This window comes from Ursus americanus, chromosome 8 (genome assembly GCF_024610735.1).
Source record: "Ursus americanus isolate L20-20 chromosome 8, mUrsAme1.1.p, whole genome shotgun sequence".
NCBI lineage: Eukaryota > Metazoa > Chordata > Mammalia > Carnivora > Ursidae > Ursus > Ursus americanus.
In genome coordinates, this window is record NC_142134.1 from 52,527,968 (window position 1) to 52,549,606 (window position 21,639).

General features: G+C 39.2%; 1 protein-coding gene across 4 annotated transcripts in view; it reads right to left on the reverse strand.

The window, feature by feature from the left end:
* WDR19 (WD repeat domain 19) overlaps positions 1–21,639 on the reverse strand; it is a 107,380-nt gene that overhangs the window by 75,456 nt on the left and 10,285 nt on the right. For all 4 annotated transcript variants that reach the window (XM_045816375.2, XM_087864206.1, XM_045770535.2 and 1 more), the window contains exons 5-6: positions 8,114–8,229; positions 4,521–4,636 (exon numbers count right to left, since the gene is read on the reverse strand). In XM_045816375.2, coding sequence (XP_045672331.1) covers positions 4,521–4,636; positions 8,114–8,229 — 232 coding nt within the window. The remainder of the gene's footprint in view (positions 1–4,520; positions 4,637–8,113; positions 8,230–21,639) is intronic.

The window sequence follows — 21,639 nt, forward strand, 5'->3', positions numbered from 1 at the left end:
ATCCAGAAATCCCGGATGAAACAGAATACATGCCTTATTAAATAGAGAGATGAGCTTGAAAGAAGGTAGGGAAAATTTCCAGAGACAATAAGCAAAGATCAAACCATAAACCAAAGTATGTGTAGAAACTGATGCTGTCGCTATCCAGAGCAGATGGTAAGGAGACAATAAGGAAGCCCATGTAACTTGGGCTGAACTTTGGGTCAGAAAAAAAGCTGAGGGGTGCCTGGGTGGCAGAGCGGTTAAGCGTCTGCCTTCGGCTCAGGGCGTGATCCCAGCGTTATGGGATCGAGCCCCACATCAGGCTCCTCCGCTATGAGCCTGCTTCTCCTCTCCCACTCCCCCTGCTTGTGTTCCCTCTCTCGCTGGCTGTCTCTATCTCTGTTGAATAAATAAATAAAATCTTTAAAAAAAAAAAAAGAAAAGAAAAAGAAAAAAAGCTGAAAAAGTTCTTTTCAAATCAAAGACCTTCCTATCTTAATTATGATGTGAAGTTTGAATTTATACTTTAAGTGGTCTACAAACTCCTTGGAGTGTCTGTCAAAAACAAATCCAAGACCTCTTCCAAAGCTGCAAAAAATTTCTACAGACAAGCCCTGCTGAAGATGAGCTCACAATTCAAAACGTGAAAAGTCAAAAGAAATAATGCATCAAGAACAAAAGTCAGCAGATCTACAAATAACAGGATTATCAAAGAGATCATAAAATAATACATTAAATATGACCAAAGACATAAAAGGACTCATAAGTATAACAAAAGACTTAAAAAAAAAAAAAAAGTCCAGACAGGTTTTTTAGAGAACTACAAAGTACCTTTCTTTATTAACGGTACAGCTAACCCTTGAACAATGTGGGGGTTAGGGAAGCTGAGCCCCTACACAGTTGAAAATTCACATAAAATGTTGACTTTCCCCAAACCTAAGTACTAACAGCCTACTGTTGACTGGAAGCCTTACCAGTAATATAAACACTCGATTCATACATGTTTTGTATGTTATGTATATTAAATACCTTATTCTTAGAGAATAAGCTAGAGAAAAGAAATGTTATTAAGCAAATCAGAAGAGAAAATACATTTATGGTACTGTATTTATCAAAAGACATCCACATATTTAAGTAAACCCACACAGTTCAAACCCGTGTTGTTGAGGGGTTAACTGTATCTTGACATACAGTATCCTATTAGCTTCAGGTGTACAACATAGTAATTCAATATTTATATATAAAATGATCCCCATGGTAAATCTAGTTACTATCCCACTACATAAAATTATTATAATATTATTGACTATATTCCCTATCCTGTACATTATACCCTCATGACTTATTTTTTTTTTATAACTGGAAGTTTGCACCTCTTAACCCTGTTTGCCTATTTTGCCCTAAAGTACTTTCTAAAAATAAAAAGTAGAATCATTAAAATAAAAAAACTCAGGGGCGCCTGGACGGCTTAGTCAGTTGGGCATCTCCCTTCGGCTCAGGTGGGACTGAGCTCTCCATCAGGCTCCCCGCTTGGTGGGGAGCCTGCTTCTCCCTCTCCCTCTGCCCTTCTCCCCTGCTTGTGCTGGCTCTCTCTCTCAAATAAATAAATAAATAAATAAATAAATAAATAAATAAAATCTTTTAAAAAATAAAATAAAATAACCCTCAATAAGATAGAGGCCAGACAAATTTGAAGAAAGAGTAAACTGATTAAGTAATTTATCCAGAAGGTTGCACAGAGTGACAAAAAAATAGATACTGAGAGAGATAAAGAGGAGCGCCTGGGTGGCTCAGTCGGTTGAGCATCTGACTCTTGGTTTTGGCTCAAGTCATGATCTCAGGGTCATAAGATTGAGCCCCACATCCGGCTCCCCAGTCAGCACAGGGTCTGTTCATCCCTCTCCCTCTACTCCTCCCTCTGCTCTCTCTCTCTATATATAAAATAAATAAAATCTTTTTTAAAAAAAAAGAGAGATAAAGAGATAGAAGGTCCAATGTATGTCTAACAGACACTCCAGAGGATGGAATAGAATGGGCAAGAGGTAATACTGAAAGAGATAATGACAGAATTTTCCAGAATTGATGGAAGACAGCAATCTTCAGATTTAAGGAACAAGACAAGTCCTTAGTAGGATAAATAAAAATAAATCCACACAAGTAACACTGGAGTGATCTCCAGAATAGTAAAGTCAAAGCAATTCAGAGACAACACCAAATAAAGCAATACTTTTAATGTATGCTTTGCTTACTACATGACAACTTAAATAGTATGTCTAATTCTAGAAGCATACTTCTTAGAGATCAGAAATGGGAAATAGCTATTTTGTATGTATGTAATGGCTGAATGCAGTGATTTCCTGGGATGTTGCATAGCAAAATATTGTAAGGCCATGTCTTGATTCAGCGGAGGAAAAAAAATGCCAATATCAACTGATGATGTCTGATATGGGTATAAGTGTGAGTGGGGAGCTAAAGCATTTGGACTTGTATATCTACCATTCTAATGCAAAATGGCACCAAAATAAAATGATCAAAATTTTAGGTTTCTAGAAAATATTTTTAAGAACCAGTTTAATCATGCTATGGTTCTACTCAACATGGTTGAGTTACTTCTGCCTAACTTTCAGCACTTTTCGGATACAGGAACCAATGTTCTTCTTCAGCCTTATTTTCCATAAATTCTCAAAGCCCTTATCTTCAGTCAAGCCACTCTTGAACAAGCCATGAACAAGCTATAAGTTTTTCCTCTTATCTCTGTCCATGTTGTTTTGCTAGGGTTGAATGACAGACTGTTAAATGTCTTATGGTATCCACTAAACCAAGTTTCAGTAGGGCACACCATTCCCTCCAGAGACTAAATTTGCAGCTTCCCTGGCAGCAGTGAGGTGTGAGTATATGACTAGGTTCTAGTGATATGAAAGGAAATAATAAATGCATATTCCATACTAGGTCCTCTAAATATTTCTTGCACTCCACCTCTCTTTCTCCCTTCCCTGGAGCGGAAGTGCAGATATGGTGCAGGTAACTATGCAGATGAGAACAAAACATCCTTGCAAATGGCAGAGCAATAAGATGGAAGGCACCTGGGACTGGATACAGCCTTGTGAAGCAGTTTCGCAAAGACGATCTGCCTACCTGTCTCTGTTACATGAGAAAGAGGAAAAAAACCACCTGAACTACCACATTCTTAGAGCCCTTGTAATTTTGGACCTATTACAAAATTTATCCTATACCTTGACTGACTGAGAGCATCTGTCTTTTAAAGATTCATAATCTAACTTGCATTGAGCTCCTCCATCTCAGATATTACAGAACTTGTAAGCTAAACTACAAAATATGTCCATCATATAAGGCTGTGTGTGTTTTATCATGATTAGTTCTGTCTTCTTGAGAATATGGGCCTATGGTCGGCAGCTTCTACGATGATCCACAGTGATCCTCACCTCCTGGTTTCTTTGTGTAATCCTCATCCCTACCCCTCTGAGTGTAGGCTGGATGTAGGGACTCACTTCTACATAACAGAATATGGCAAAAATGATTTTGAGATCAGGTTATTTATTAAGAGATTGTATTGTGGCTTGAGTTTTGAATGGCTGCTCTCATGCTCTTACCACCTGCTATGTTGTGAGGCACTCTATGGAGAGATCCATGTGGCAAGGAAATTAGGCGGGCTTCTAATCAATGGCCAGAGAGGAACTGAGGTCCTAAGCCTAACAACCTGTAAGGAATTGAACTCTTGTCAACAACCACGTGATTGAGCTTGGAAACAGATTTTTTCCCAGTCAAGCCTTCAGATGAAACTCCAGCCTTGACCAATAAAATGCAGTCTTGTGAGACCTTAATGCAGCTAGGCTGTACCTGCATTCCTCATCCACAAAAACTATAAAACAATAAATGTATATCATTTTGAAACTGCTAGGTTTGGGGGGTAATTTATTATGTAGCAATAGAAAACTAATACAGGACTATATTTCATATTTCTTCTAAAGTACAAAGCATGGTGCCATATACCTAGTGGGCATTCAAAGAATTTACTAGTCAATATTACCCCAGCAATACTAAATCATAAGCCAGGCAGTCCAAAGTAAAATTTACCCACTGGTGAGATTATGAAGTAGCTATTGGTAATACAAATTCCCTTAAGGAGCCACTGAAAAGCTAATCAATTGGGAAATTTGAACAGTAGTAAACTTTAATCCTAAAACTAAATTTAATTAGGGTTAGTTTGGAAGAAATTTAACGTATCAGTTAAAGGTATGAGCTTTAGAATCAGGCAGACCAGACTCTGAGTCCAGTTATTTACATTTATATTATGAATATACGCATATAAAGTAAGTTCTCTCACAAATATACAGCCTGGCTATAACCACAGAGCGTGTTCTAATACGTAAAAAGAACAGTTTTTGTTGTTTAGCATATGAAGTTATTGCATACATATCTCACAAAGAGATTTAAAAATCTCATAGATTAGTTTGGTAGACAAACTTTATTTCAGGGAAAATTTTGAATATATCAGACCAAAGATGTTACTGTATTACCTGTCTTATCGTGTCACCTTCCTGATTGCTAACTGTAATCATTTTATCTTCACCACCTAAAGCAAGCAGATTTTCTGCATTCCAACATCCACATGTGATTCTCTTAGTGTGTTTTCCTGAAAAAGAGATGATTTTTGTACAGACACATGGGTTTCTCAAAAAAATTAAAAGATCTGTGACGTCAATCTAGGTAATATGCTGTCAATATTAAACAGACAAGGAATATTAAATCCCATCAAAGCAGTTAGTGTCTCAGCAACCTTATTTAGAAGTTTATTACCAAGTTCTAAAGCAACATAACAGTATATAGGAGCAATGCTGCTTTTCAACTATTTATGTGGATACAAGAGTGGGCCTTACGTGAAAAGATACTCCGCTCCTCAACAAGTTTGCTTACCATAGAACCAAACCCGTAACAATAATGTCTTAAGAGCAGCAAATCCCAAGGCACTCAAGTTATCTTTACTACACTCAGCTTCACAGTGTGGTAGACCCTTGGTATAAGAGATTCACAGTTTTGGCTATTCATGTAAAACTCGAACACATATGATTTCTGATAATGCTGAGGTGCAAATCTGAATGCACCTTAGTGAGACTTGTGTTAAGAACGGAGTCACTAAACTAGTAAGTGATACTAGATGGAAGCAGTAAGAATCAGGAAACTTTTTCGTTGAGGAATTGGCCAGTGCAAAAACTGAATTTTGGGGCGGAAATCATACACTTGACACTGGGTGCATTTGTCAAAGGTCCTGGGATGGATAAATCCTTGAGTCTCACGATTAATTCTACAATGAGGAGTAGACTGGTTAAGTGTACATATTCTGGAGCCCAACTGCCTGGATTTGAATCTTGGCTCCACCACTGACTATAAAACACTGAGTAAGCTACTTCACATTTCTGTTCCTTAGTCACATATCCATAAATTGGAGCTAATAGTAGGGTGTGTTTTATAGAGCCGAGGATCAAATGAGTTCAAGCATTTAGAAGAGCGCCAGACATATAAAGTGCAATGTAAGTTTAGCTACTTTAGGGGCTTTTGAGAGCAGAGACCATATTAATTTTATTCTTTCTACCCCTTACAGAACTATGCTGGAAGTAGGTTCTAAATAAGCAGTTATTAAGTGAGTAGACCCTGAGGCCAGAGTCCTGGTGTGTCAGAGGCTCAGCAAGGAGGACAGTGTGGCTGGAGCAGAGGAAATAAGAAGAGAGGAGTCTGAGATGACATCAGAGAGCTTGCAAGGGCCAGGTCATACGGGTGCTGGCTGGCCGTTGTGAGGACTCTGGCTTTGACTCTGGGTGAAATGGACAGCCATTAGAAAGGTCTGAGCGGAAAGCTCACTCTGGCCCCTAGGTTGAGAATATGGTATGATGGGGAAAGAGCTGAAGCAGGGAAACCGGTTCAGAGACTGCAGAAATTCACATGGAAGATGTCTGAGGCTCACACACAGTGGTAACAGGAGGGTGGTGAGAACAGGCTGGATTCTGGAAATATTTGAAGGAAGAGCCTACAAGATTTTCTGGCAAATTAGATATGGAGGGCATGAGAAAGAGGAGAATCAAGGATGATGCTAAGGTTTTAGCCTGAAGATCTAAAAGGATGGGATGTCATCAATGGGGAGAGGGACAACTGTGAGTCAAAAGGGTTTTAGAGATTACATCTGAAGTGTTTACTGGACATGTCATCAGAGATGTTGAACAAGCAGTTGGATATACGAGTCTTGAGACAGGAAGAGATAAATATGGGACTAGTTAGGATTTACGTGGCATTTCAAACCAGGAGACCAGGGCATAGAAGTGAGGGGACCATTCAGAGAAGCCACTTGAGATGTAGGCGGGCTTAGTAACCACAGACTAAGGGACTTCTGTGGTCCACTGGAACTGGGCCCAAAGGGACAGGCGTCAGTAAGGAAAAAAGTGCATGAAGAGAGGTGGGCAAATGCCGAAGACAAACTTCTTTCTATACCCCAGAAAGGGAGAAGAAAATCTCTTCTTCCTCCTTCCTGTATACCTCGTGGCCCCTTTGCCTCCAGTGCTCAGAACTCAGGCTAGCCTTAACATCAAGAACAGTCAACCTGTTCTGTGTGACTACTCCCCGTATTCTGGGCACTTAACACGTACTGACTTATTTAAATAATATTAACTCACAGTTAATCTACTATGGTATAACTGAAGTTTGAACCATGTTATTGGGGGACTGGTGACATTTAATTAAACCACAGTAAACGAATTTCATGTATGTAAAAACCATGCAACATGAGAACTGTCTATATGTAGTCTAGTTGAGGGAAATAAATCAGTGCAAGATTCAACAAGGTTAACAGCTTGTAGTTACTGCGACATGCCGGCAGGTCATGCTACCACGCAGGGGCTCTCTAGAGTGGAAAGGCTTGGATTTAGGAAAGTGAGTTATTTAAAAGGAAAAAAAGCAGAGCCACAAGCCATAACCAACTCTGAGAGAGGCAGCTATGTATGTAGCTAAAGGACCTAAGATATATAATTAACCTGAATCTCTTCGGGCCCATTTTACACAATTAATAAATTACTGAGACGAGACTCAATATTCATGTTAAATACAAAGATCACCTATAAAATCATGTACATGTGACAAATACCTGACACAAAATCATCATGCTTTGACAAATTATTTTCTTATATGTCAAGTGTCAAGTGTTCTGAGGCCTGTAAGTTAACTGGTTGGGTATTCCTACAGATGAAGTGGGGTACAAAAAAATCCCTCACTGAAGTCAAATAGTCAATTTACATGGTGAAAGTTGATTTTTGTAACTCAAAATGTTTTGTTTTGTTTTTCAAACGGATCAATGGCATTACCTCTGCCTGGAGCGCCAAAAATAGAAATATTAAAGACAGACATAGATGTGAAAAAAAATGAAATAATTATGTGTCCTTAACTGAAAGGCACTTTCTCAAGTATTCTGTGGGCACTCTTATTTCCAGAGTTTAATTCCTTCCTTAACAATAAATTATAATTTTTTGGCTACCTGGGTATAATTAAGCCTACTAGTTTCACCACTCACCAGCATGATGTTATAATAATTGAAAAGAATCGATCTGTTTCTTCTTGGGTGTTCAGAGGGCAGATGCTAAGTGACAAGAGATTGGGGGAATCAAAGAGCCTGAACCAAAGTCAAACAAGGAACCACCTCTAGCCATATACCCTGAGGCAAATATAACTCACAGTGCATACCTAGACTAAATTGGTGTTTGGAGAGAGTAAGGGGTCAGAATTAAGAATCTAGATATATTCTGACCAAAACAGTCACCAAATGTTTCAGTCTATCTACTAATATGTCGATATGCACATGAGCAATTCCATGTCCACAGGTACAATTCGCTATTAACGCCCTGGTGTCCAAAGGCATAGTCTGACCTTAGAGCAACCATTCTATGTGGCCTGGTACTTCTTAGAAGACAGTGAAGAGCGATCTTACAGTTTAGCTAGATACAAGGTTTGACCAGGGGAGTTTTACTACTACACAATTTCCCTTGCAATATCAGAAAAATCTGAGGCAGTAAAACATTACATTTATGTAAAGCATCTCAAATATTGAGCAGTGTTTCCAGCTATCACCTACCCAGCACAGGAATCTTCCGAGATGTCTGACGATTATAAATAAGCAAATTTCCTTTAACAGTTCCAACAGCCAGGAAACTTCCAATTTTTGACCAAAGAAGGAAAGACATTTGATCCCTGTAACGTAAAGATAAAAATCACTAAAATATTCACAATCATAATCTCCAGATAGTTCTTTAAAAAAGTATATTGATGAATATATATGAATAATTTTAGTATCTACTTCGAAACTGAAGTACAAAATTAGAACGTAATGCTTTAGACAAAGACTAAGCGGTAAAGCCATTTTGGAGAGGCTGTTAAGATGATCTTATGGTCAGTTAGACCGAAAATACATATGTAATAAATACAAACTCCACTTCAGTCATGATGGAACCTCAAATTTCATAAAATGACTCATGATGAGATACTTTAGTCAGTCTAATAATAGTTGTAAACCTGGAAGATTCTTAATGGATAATGACACCACATGCTTTAAAAAAAAAAGTAGGTTCCAAGGCGCCTGGGTGGCTTAGTTGGTTAAGCTTCCAACTCTTGATTATGGCTCAGGTCATGATCTCAGGGTTGTGAGACTGAGCCCCGCATTGGGCTCCACACTGGGCGGGGAGTCTGCTTAAGATCTCTCTCTCTCCCTCAGGATCCCCCCCTCAAAAAAATTTTAGAAAATAAATTTATAAGTAGGGTCCTGTAACAATATATTAAATTGGAAACATCACTGGGAATTCATCACCTTAAATAGGACATATCTTTTCCAGCTCTGTCACTTTTTAAGGTTTTTATTTAAATTCCAACTAGTTAACATACAGTATAATTAGTTTCAGGTGTGCAATATAGTGATTCAACACTTCCACACATCACCCAGTGCTCATCACCACAACGGCACTCCTTAATCCCCATCACCTATCTCACCTACCTCTTCCTCCCCCATCACCTCCCTTCTCGTAACCATTAGTTTGTTCTCTAGTTAAGAGTGTTTCTTGGTTTGCCTTTTTTTTCTCCTTTGCTTCTTTGTTTTGTTTCTTAAATTCCACATAAGAGTAAAATCATATGGTATTTGTCTTTCACTGGCTGACTTATTTCACTTAGCATTATACTTTAGCTCCACTGATGTTGCAAATGGAAAGATTTTTTATGGCTCAGTAATATTCCATTGTATACATATGTGTGTATATATCTGTGCGTGTATACATATAGATACACACATATGTACACACACACACATACATACACGCCGCATCTTTATCCATTCATCAGTCAGTGGACACTTGGGCTGTTTCCATAATTTGGCTATTGTAGATAATGCTGCTGTAAACGTCAGGGTGCATGGATCCCTCTGAATTCATATTTTTGTATTCTTTGGGTAAATACCTAGAGTAGTACAATTGAAGGATTGTAGGGTTGTTCTACTTAACTTTTTTGAGGAAATTCCGTACTGCTTTCTAGAGTGGCTGCACCAGTTTGCATTCCCTCCGACAGTGCAAGAGGGTTCCCCTTTCTCCACATCCTCACCAACACCTATTGCTTCTTTGTTTTTGATCTTAGCTACTCTGACAGGTGTGAGGAGGTAGGTCATCGTAGTTGATCTGCAGTTCCCTGACAAGTGATGTTGAGCACCTTCTCATGTATCTTTTGGCCAACTGTATCTCTTCTGCTCATTTTTAAATTGGATTATTCATTTTTTGGGTGTTGAGTTTTTTAAGTTATGTATTTTGGATACTAACCCTTTATTGGATATGTCATTTGCAAGTATCTTCTCCTATTCTGTAGGTTGCCTTTTAATTTTGTTGATTGTTTCCCTCACTGTGCAGAAGCTTTTTATTTTGATGTAGTCCTAAGAGTTTACTTTTGATTTTGTTTCCCTTCCCTCAGGAGACATACCTAGGAAGAAGTTGCAAAGGCAGATGTCAGAGAATTTACGGCCTGTACACTCTTTTCGGATTTTTACGTTTTCAGGTTTCCCATTTAGGTCTTTAATTCATTTTGAATCTTGTGTGGGTATGGTATAAGAAAGTGGTCCAGTTTCATTTTTTTGCATGTGGCTATCCACTTTTCCCCACACCATTTGTTGAAGAGACTGTCTATTTTCCATTGGATATTCTTTCCTGCTTTGTTGAAGATTAATTGACCATAAAATTGTGGGTTCATTTCTGGGTTTTCAATTGTTCCATTGACCTATGTACCTATTTTTGTGCCAGTACCATACTATTTTGAGCACCACAGCTTTGTAATATAACTTGAAGTCCAGAATTGTAATGCTGCCAGCTTTGCTTTTCTTTTTAAGGTTGTTTTGCCTATTTGGGGTCTTTTGTGGCTCCATATAAATTTTAGGATTGTTCTAGCTCTGTGAAGAATGCTGTTGGTATTTTGATAGGGATTGCATTAAATGTGTAGTATGGGTAGTATGGACATTTTAACAATATTTGTTCTTCCAATCCATGAGCATTCTGGAATATCTTTCCATTTCTTTGTGTCATCTTCAACTTCTTTCAACAGTGTTTTAGAGTAGAGGTCTTTCATGTCTTTGGTTAGATTTATTCCTAGGTATCTTATGGTTATCTTATGGTTTTTGGTGCAATTGTAAGTGGGACTGATTCCTTAATTTCTTCTTCTGCTGCTTCATTATTGGTGTACAGAAACGCAACAGATTTCTCTATGATGATTTTGTATCCTGAAACTTTACTGAATTCCTGTATCCATTCTAGCAGTTTTTTGGTGGAGTCTTTTGGGTTTTCTATATATAGTACCATGTCATCTGCAAATGGTGGAACTTTTCCTTTTTCCTTGCCGATTTGGATGTCTTTTCTTTCTTTTTGTTGTCTGATTGCTGTGGCTGGACTTACAGTAGGATGAATAAAAGTGGGTAGAGTGGACATCCTTGTCTCATTCCTATCTTTAGGGGAAAGGCTTTCAGTTTTTCCCCATTGAAGATGATGTGAGCTGTGGGTTTTTCATATATGGCCTTTATTATGTTGAGGTATGTTCCCTCTAAACCTACTTTGTTGAGGGTTTTTATCATGAGTGGATATTGTACTTTGTCAAATGATTTTTTGTCTCTTGAAACAATCATATGGTTCTTATCCTTTATTAATGTGGTGTATCACATTGATTGATTTGCAAATACTGAACCACTCCTGCAACCCAGGAATAAATCCCACTTGATTGTGGTGATTTTTTTTTTTTAAGTAGGCTCCATGCCCAGTATGGGGCTTGAACTCATGACCCTGAGATTGAGAGTTGCATGCTTCACTGACGGAGCCAGCCAACCACCTATGGTGAATGATTTTTTTAATGTATTGTTGGATCAGGTTTGCTAGTATATTACTGAGAATTTTTGCATCCATGTTTATCAAGGATATTGGCCTATAGGTCTCTTTTTTAATGGAATCTCTATCTGGTTTTGGTATCAGGGTAATGCTGGCCTCATAGAATGAATTTGGAAGTTTTCTCTCCTTTTCTATTTTTTGGAATAGTTTGAGAAGAATAGACTTTAACTCTTCTTTAATGTTTTGTAGAATTCGCCCGTGAAGCCATTTGGTCCTGGACTTTTGTATGGTGGGAATTTTCTGATTACTGACTCAATTTCTTTGCTGGTTATCAGTCTGTTCAAGTTTTCTATTTCTTCCTGTTTCAGTTTTGGTAATTTGTTTCTAGGAATTTAACCATTTCTTCTAGGTTGTCCAATTTGTTGGGATATTGTTTTTCATAATATTCTCTTATAATTATTTGTATTTCTGTGGTGTTGGCTGTTACATTTTCTCTCTCATTTGTGATTTTGTTTATTTGGGTCCTTTTTCTTTTTTGATAACTCTGGCGGGAGGCTTATCAATATTATTGATTTTTTTCACAGAACCAGCTCCTGGTTTCATTGATCTGTTCTATTGTTTTTTAATTCCAAATCATTTATTTCTGCTCTAATCTTTATTATTTCCTTCCTTCTGCTGGCTTCAGGCTTCATTTGTTGTTCTTCTTCTAGCTCCTTTAGGTGTAAGGTTAGGTTGTTTATTTCAGATTTTTCTTGCTTCTTGAAGCCTGCATTGCTATATGTTTCCCTCTTAGGACTGCTTATGCTGCATCCCAAAGGTTTTGGGCCATTGTGCTTTCATTTTCATTTGTTTCCATGTACTTTTTAATTTCTCCTATTTCCTATTTGACTCATTCATTGTTTAGTAGCATGTTATTTAACCTCCACGTATTTGCGGTCTTTCCAGATTTTTTCTTGTGGTTGACTTCTAGTTTCGCAGTGTTGTGGTCAGAAGAGGCGCATGGTATGACTTCAATCTTCTATTTGTTAAGGCCTGTTTTGTGTCCTAATATGTGATCTATTCTGAAGAATGTTCCATATGAACTTGATACAATGTGTATTCTGGAGCGCCTGGGTGGCTCAGTCAGGTAAGCATCTGACTCTTGATTTCGGCTCAGGTCATGATCTCGGGGTTGTGAGACTGAGCCCTGATTGGGCTCAAACGCTGAGCATGGGGCCTGATTAAGATTCTCTCTCAATCACGCTCTCAAAAAAAAAAAAGGGAATGGAAGAATACGTATTCTGCTGTTTTAGGATGGAATATTCTGAAGATATCTATTAAGTCCATCTGGTCCAGTATGTCATCAAGGCCATTGTTTCCTTGTTGATTTTCTGTTTAGATGATCTGTCCATTGATGTAAGTGGTGTATTAAAGTCCCCTACTATTATCGTGTTATTGATTAGTTCCTTTATGTTTGTTATTGTTTTATATATTTGGGTGCTCCCATGCTGGGTGCATATTTATAATTATTATATCTTCTTGATCTCTTTATTATTATATAGTGTCCTTCTTTGTCTTTTTTTACAGTCTTCATATTAAAAGCTAGTTTGTCTAGTAAGTATTGCTACTCCAACTTTCTTTTCACATCCATTTGCAGGATGTTTCTTCATCCCCCTCATTTTTAATCTGCAGGTGTCTTTAGGTCTAAAATGAATCTCTTATATGCAGCAACATAGATGGGTCTTGATTTTTATCCATTCTGACAGCCTATTCTTTTGATTGTCTTTTGATTTAGTCCATTTACATTCAAAGTAATTATTGATACATATGTATTTATTGCCATTTTATTACTTGTTTTGTGGTTGTTCCTGGAGATATTCTCTCAGACTCTTTCTTGCCTTTCTCTCTTTCATGGTTTGCTGATTTTCTTTAGTGATATATTTGGATTTTTTTTCTCTTTATTCTTTGCAGGTTTATTAGTGGTGTTTGAGATATTGTCATTAGGTTTGTATATAACCTCTTCTGCAAATAGTAGTCTATATTAAGTTGATGGTCGATTAAATTTGAACCCATTCTTGGGGTGACTGGGTGGCTCAGTTGGTTAAGTGTCTGCCTTTGGCTTGGGTCGTGATCTCAGGGTCCTGGGATTGAGCCCCACATATGCTCCCTGCTCATCGGAGAGTCTGCTTCTCCCTTTCTCTCTGACCCTCCTCCCTGCTGTTCTCTCTCTCTCCTTCTCGCTCTCTCTCAAAAAAAAAAAAAATTTGAACCCATTCTTTTCTCCTCTCCTCCCATTTTAGGTACATGCTATATTTTGTATCCTTTTTTTGTGTGAGTCCCTTGACTGATTTTTTTTCAGAAATTGTGCTTCCTGCCTATATACTGTCACTTTTGGTTTCTCCTTTGCACTCAAAGAGTCCCTTTTAATATTTCTTGCACGGCTGGCTTAGTGGTCATGAACTCCTTTAGTTTTGTTTGGGAATCTCTCCTATTCTGAATGATAGCCTTGCTGGGTAGAGCATTCTTGGCTGCAGATTTTTCCTATTTAGCACTTTGGAGATACCATGTCACTCTCTTCTGGCTTGCTAAATTTCTGTTGAAAAATCTCTTGCTAGCCTTATGGGTTCTCCCTTGAGTTAGTGACTTCTTTTGTCTTAATGCTTTGAATATTTCTTATTATTATATTTTGCAAATATAATTACAATATGTCTTGGTGTGGCCCATTTTGTTGATTTTGATAGGAGTTCTCTGTGCCTCCTGGATCTGGATGTCTGTTTCCTTCTCCAGGTTAGGAAAGTTTTCAGCTACCATTTCCTCAAATAAATTTTCTTCCCCCCTTCTCTCTTTTCTTCTTCTGGGACTCCTATAACGGAAATGTTATTACATTTGATAGAGTCACTGAGTTCCCTATGTCTATTCTTGTGTTGCATAATTCTTCTTTCTTTTGTTCAGCTTCATTGCTTTCCATTACTTTGTCTTCTAGGTCATTAATTCGTTCCTCTGGGGCTTCCAGCCTGCTGTTCATTGCATCAAGCATATTTCTGATCTTACTTATTGCACTCTTCATCTCTGATACTTTTTTAACTCTTTTATCTCTGTGGTGTCTCACTGATGTCTTCCATTGTTTTCTCAAGCACAGTGAGTATCTTTATGATTGTTGCTTTAAATTAACCATCAGGCATGTTACTTATATCTATTTCACTTAGATCTTTGGCTGTGGCCTTATTTTGTTCTTTTAGTCAGGATAAACTTTTCTGTCTTCTCATTTTTTCTTAGTGTCTGCCTTCTTTTGTGTGTTAGAAAAGCCAGTTATGTCTCCTGCCCCCAAACATAACGGCCTTATGAAGAAGTCATGTAGTGCCCCAGCCCCGGTGCTTTAGGGAGTGCCCCCAGTGTGGGTTGTGTGCACTCTGCTATTGTGTTTTGGCTGTTCTGTCCTTCAGGCTGGTCATCTGCAGAGGCTCTCCTTGCCTGCTGTGGGCAGTGTTTGGTCCCTGACCTAAATGTGGTGTGTTTTAACCAGGTGTGCTTTGGTCTGATTATGAAATGAGACCTGTCACCACCACCACCAGAACTGAGGCCCTGTAGCACTCTCTGGCTGGGAGACATGGTGCAGGCAGGAGTTTGTTCTGGTCTTCTGGGGCTGGCACACTGGGACTGAGGTAAGCATGACTGAGAAGAGCAGTTCCACCAAAGCGCAGGGAGTGCTTAGTATAAGCAAGTTAGGCAGACAGTATCCATGCTGCACTGCCCTTGCAGGTGGCTCTGTGTTTATGCTGAGGGGCAGGAGAGGGAAATGGTGCCAACCTGCTCCTTTGCTCCTGAAGAGGTGTCTCCGTGAATACTACCTCTCAGAGACATGCTCTGAGAAGAGCACATAATCTCCCCATTTTGTGCCCTGGGCTCTCTTCAGATGTTTCCATACTGTACATCCCAGGGTTGTTTCCCTGCCTTCTCTCCAGGAGTGTGGCAGTGCCTTCCAGGATCTATCCTAGTCAAACCCAGTGACATTGAAAACTCCAGGCTTTAAGACCCTCTGGTTGCAAGAATTTATGAAATTCAGCCCCTCTAATTTTCCAACCCAAAGGCTTTGGGGAAATGTTCTACTTCTGTGATCTCCTGTGTGCTTCTCTCTCTCCTGCCCTCCTCTGCAACCATGGCTCCTTCCCATCCATAGCAGCCAGGATCCGTTTCTCCATTAGACCACACCTCCACAATTTTTAACTTCTTCATTGTGGCCTCTTCTCTCCCTTTAGTTGTGGAGTTCATTCTGTTAGTCTTCTAACAGAATAACAGATTTCTGGGGTGTTTAGGATGATTGGACAGTTATCTAGTTGTATTAGTGGGTTGAGGTGAACCTAGAGTTCTCCTACTCCACTGCCATCTTCCTGTCTCTCTCACTTCTGTCACTGTTAAGATTAGCTCACTAAGAAAGAGGTAAAAAGCACACTTGCCTACCACCAGCTCTTAAGTACATTCTAAGACCTACTGGCTGAACTTTTATATTAAAATTCCCTACTAAATGGAACCAAGACTCCTGGAAAAGTAACTCCTTCTATATATCAAGGAAAGAAATCACAATGGGTATAGAAAAGTGGTTCTGCAAATTCAATCCCAGGACCAACAGCATCACTTGGGAACTTTAGAAATGCCAGTTCTCTGATTCCACCCCAGGCCTAGGAAATGAGAAACTCTGGGGGTGGCGCCCAGCCTTCTGTGTTTTAATAGGCACTCTGATGCAGCTAAAGTTTGAGAACCACTGATAGATCATTTATTGTTTACAGAAAGCAACACTGCTTTCAAGAATGCTGATACTTAGAAGACAAAAATTCACTTAAAGTATATGAAAAGTTAGTTGTAACAATAGATGAATGAAATAAATGTTTAGCTAGAAAATTACTTCTAATAAGTACTAATAACCCAGGGTGCTGGGTTTCATCTATTAAGTATATGTTTTTAAAAGATCAATATGGGAAAGGGGAAGGTGGCGGAGGAGTAGGGAATCTTATTTCAACCAGTCCCCTGAATTGAGCTGGATATCTACCAGACCATCCTGAATACCCATGAAATCAGCCTGAGATGTAGAAGATACATCAGGATCTCTACAAACAGAACATCTCTGAAGCTTGGTCTCAAGGTATGAAGTGCGGAGCCGAGAGTATGCATGCAGATATTGGAAGATAAACAGAAGGGGGAGGGAGCTGCTGAGCTTGGGTGCCGGGAAGGCAAAAGCCTCCCGCACTAGCAAACTGGTAGCAGTGGGGAAACCAGACTGAAACCAGGAGCTCGGGAGCGCGCGTGGGAACCGGGGGCGGCTGGTGGTGTTAGAACCACAAAGGGCAGAGACGAGCCAGCCCTAGGAGCGAGGACTGGGAGAGTGGCTGTGGGGCGCATAACCCGGGACGTTGCGGGGTTCTCAGCAGCACCACGGAAAGGGAGTCAGTGTGGCCTGGAGAACTCAGTGAAGAGCAAACTGCAATCTCTGTTCTGAGACAGGGGTTTGGATACGGTCACTGCTGCTCCGACTCTCAGAAGAGACACAGAAAGCCACCATGCAAAGCCGCCAGAGAACAAAAAGCCCACCAAAAAACCGGTCTCACTGAGCGTATCCCCCCCCCAGGGGGGCAGGGAAACTCTGCCCAAACAGGGTTGCCTGAGTATCACTGTGGCAGGACCCTCCCCCAGAAGACAGGCTGAAAGAACAAGAAGCCCACATCCCTAAGGTCCATATAAAACAGGGGCATCTTGCTTGGGTCCTGGTCAATAATTTGGACTCTGTACATCCCCATAAGCACACCTCATCAGAATGACTAAGAGGAGGAACCCCCAACAAAGGAAAGAAACAAAGACTGTGGCCTCTGCCACAGAACTAATGGATATGGATATAACCAAGACGTCGGAAATGGATTTCAGAGTAACAATTATCAAGATGATGTATAGGTTTGAGAAAAATTTTAACGAAAACAGAATCTCTAAGGGCTGAAATGAGAATGAATCTGGCGGAAATTAGGAATTCTATGAATGAAATGCAGTCTAAATTGGATGCTCTGACTGCCAGGGTAAACGAGGCAGAAGAACAAATTAGTGAGTTAGAGGATGAGATGATAGAAAAGAAGGAAAGAGAGGTAACATGGGGGAAAAAAACTTCAATTTCATGAAAAAAAGCTTTGGGAGATTACAGACTCAATGAAATGATCCAATGTGAGAATTATCGGGATCCCTGAGGGGGTGGAGAAAGAGAGAGGTCTAGAAGAGATATTTGAACAAATTGTAGCTGAGAACTTCCTTAATCTGGTGAAGGAAACAAGCATTCGTGTCCAAGAGGCAGAGAGGACCCCCTCCCAAGATCAATGAGAACAGACCAATACCACGACATATAATAGTACAATTTGCAAATCTTAGATCCAAGGAAACAATCTTGAAAGCGGCAAGGGGGAAGAGATTCCTTATGTACAGATGGAGGAACATCAGAATAACATCAGACCTATCTACAGAGACCTGGCAAGCCAGAAAGGGCTGGCAAGACATGTTCAGAGCACTAAGTGAGAAAAAGATGCAGCCAAGGATCCATTCAGAATTGATGGAGAGACAAGGCTGTCATTCAGAATTGATGGAGAGACAAGGACCTTCATGACCGGCAGAAACTGAAAGAATATGTGACCACCAAGCCAGCCCTACAAGAAATATTAAGGGGGGGTTCTATAAAAGTAGAAAGACCCCAAGAGTGATACAGAACAGAAATTTACAGAGAATCTATAGAAACAAGGACTTCACAGGCAACATGACATTAAAATCATATCTCTCAATAATCACTCTCAATGTGAATGGCCTAAATGCTCCCATAAAACAACACAGGGTTGCAGATTGGATAAAAAGATATGACCCATCCATATGTTGTCTACAACAGACTCACTTTGAACCTAACGATACATCCAGACTGAAAGTGAAGGGATGGAGAACCATTTTTCATGCCAACAGACCTCAAAAGAAAGTAGCAATTCTCACATCAGACAAAATAGATTTTACGCTAAAGACTGTAGTGAGAGATACAGAAGGACACTATATTATTCTTCAAGGGTATATCCAACAAGAGGATCTAACAATTTTAAATATCTATGCCCCCAACAGGGGAGGAGCCAACTACATAAGCTAACTGTTAACCAGAATAAAGAGACATAAAAACAATAATACGTTAATAGTAGGGGACCTCAACACTCCACTCTCAGCAACAGACAGATCATCTAAGCAGAAAATCAACAAAGAAACAAGAGCTTTGAATGACACACTGGACCAGATGGACCTCATAGATATATACAGAACACTCCACCCTAAAACAACAGAATATTCATTCTTTTTGAATGCACATGGAACTTTCTCCAGAATAGACCATATACTGGGTCACAAAACAGGTCTCAACTGACACCAAAAGACTGAAATTATTCCCTGCATATTCTCAGACCACAATGCTTTGAAACTGGAACTCTATCACAAGAAAAAAATTGGAAGAAACTCAAAACACTTGGAAACTAAGGACCATCCTGCTTAAGAATGTTTGGGTAAACCAGGAAATTAAAAAACTTAAGCAATTTATGGAAAGCAATGAGAACGAAAACACATCGGTCCAAAACCTATGGGACACTGCAAAGGTGGTCCTAACGGGGAAACACATAGCCATCCAAGCCTCACTCAAAAGAACAGAAAACTCTAAAATGCAGTCCTTATACTCACGTATATACTTATACTCACACCTTAAACAGCTGGAGATGGAACAAAAGAACAGGCCTATGTCACACATGAAAAGACAACTGATTAAGATTAGAGCACAGATCAATGAATTAGAAACCAGAAATACAGTAGAGCAGGTCAACAAAACTAGAAGCTGGTTCTCTGAAAGAATTAATAAGATCAATAAGCCACTGGCCAGACTTATTCAAAAGAATAGAGAAAGGACCCAAATTAATAAAATTATGAATGAAAGGGGAGATAACGATTAACACCAAGGAAACAGAAACAATCATAAGAGACTATTATCAACAACTATATGCCAATAAATTAAGCAACCTGGAAGAAATGAATGTCTTCCTGGAAACCTGGAAACTACCAAGACTGAAACAGGAAGAAACTGACAATCTAAATAGACCAATAACCACTGAAGAGATTGAAGCAGTGATCAAAAACCTCCCAAAAAACAAGAGTCTGGGGTCTGATGGATTCCCTGGGGAATTCTACCAAACATTCAAAGAAGAAATAATATCTTTTCTCCTGATGCTGTTTCAAAAAATAGAAACCGAAGGAAAGCAACCAAACTCATTCTATGAGGCCAGCATTACCTTGATCCCCAAACCAGGCAAAGACCCCATCAAAAAGGAGAATTACAGACCCATATTCCTGACAAATATGAACACCAAAATTCTCAACAAGATCCTAGCTAATAGGATCCAACAATACATTAAAAGGATTATCCATCACGACCAAGTGGGATTCATCCCTGGGATGCAAGGGTGATTCAACATTAGCAAATCAATCAGTGTGATAGAACACATTAATAAGAGAAGAGACAAGAATCATATGGTTCTCTCAGAAAAAGCATTTGACAAAATACAGCATGCTTTCCTGATTAAAACCCTTCAGAGTGTAGGAACAGAGGGTACCTTCCTCAATTTCATAAAAACCATCTATGAAAAGCCTACAGAGAATATCATTCTCAATGGGGAAAAGCTGAGAGCCTTTCCCTTAAGATCAGGAACATGACAAGGATGCCCACTCTCACCACTGTTATTCAACATAGTACTAGAAGTCCTTGCAACAGCAATCAGACAACAAAAAATAAAAGGTATTCAAATTGGCAAAGAAGACGTCAAACTCTCTCTCTTCACAGATGACATGATACTTTATGTGGAAAACCCAAAAGACTCCACCCCCAAACTACTAGAACTCATACAACAATTCAGTAACTTGGCAGGATACAAAATCAATGCACAGAAATCAGCTGCATTTCTATACACTAACAATGAGACTGAAGAAAGAGAAATTAGGGAATCGATTCCATTTACAATAGCCCCAAAAACCATAAGATATTTTGGAATAAACTTAACCAGAGAGGTAAAGGATCTATACTCTAGAAACTACAGAACACTGATGAAAGACTTTGAAGAAGATACAAAAGGATGGAAAAACATTCCATGCTCATGGATCAGAAGAATAAACATAGTAAAAATGTCTATGTTACCCAGAGCAATCTACATTTTCAACGCCATCCCAATCTTTTTTAAAGTGCTGGAACAAACAATCCTAAAATTTGTGTGGGATCAGAAAGACCCCGAATCGCCAAGGAAATGTTGAAAAAGAAAAACAAAGGTGGGGGCATCATTTTGCCTGATTTCAAGCTATACTACAAAGCTGTGATCACCAAGACAGCATGGTACTGGCACAAAAACAGACACATAGGCCAATGGAATAGAATACAGATTCCAAAAATGGACCCTCAACTCTATGGTCAACTAATCTTTGACAAAGTAGGAAAAAACATCCAATGGAAAAAAAGACAGTCTTTTCAATAAATGGTGCTGGGAAAATTGGACAGCTATATACAGAAGAATGAAACTTGACCCTCTCTCACACCATACACAAAGATAAACTCCAAATGAATGAAAGACCTCGACGTGAGACAGGAATCCATCAAAATCATAGAGGAGAGCATAGGCTGTAACCTCTTCGACATCAGCCACAGCAACTTCTTTCATGACATATCTCCAAAGGCAAGGGAAACAAAAGCAAAAATGAACTTTTGGGACTTCATCAAGATAACAAGCTTCTGCAGAGCAAAGGTAACAGTCAACAAAACAAAGAGGTAACCCATGGAATGGGAGAAGATATTTGCAAATGACACTACGGATAAAAGGCTCGTATCCAAGATCTATAAAGAACTTCTCAAACTCAATACCCAAGAAACAAATAATCAAATCAAAAAATGGGCAGAAGATATGAACAGACACTTTTCCAATGAAGACATAAGAACGGCTAACAGACACATGAAAAAATGTTCAACATCATTAGCCATCAGGGAAATTCAAATCAAAACCACATTGAGATACCACCTTACAGCAGTTAGAATGGCAAAAATGGCAAGAAACAACAAATGCTGGAGAGCATGTGGAGAAAGGGGATCCCTCTTACACTATTGGTGGGAATGCAAGTTGGTACAGCCACTTGGAAAACAGTGTGGAGGTTCCTCAAAAAGCTAATAATAGAGCTACTCTATGACCCAGCATTTGCACTACTGGGT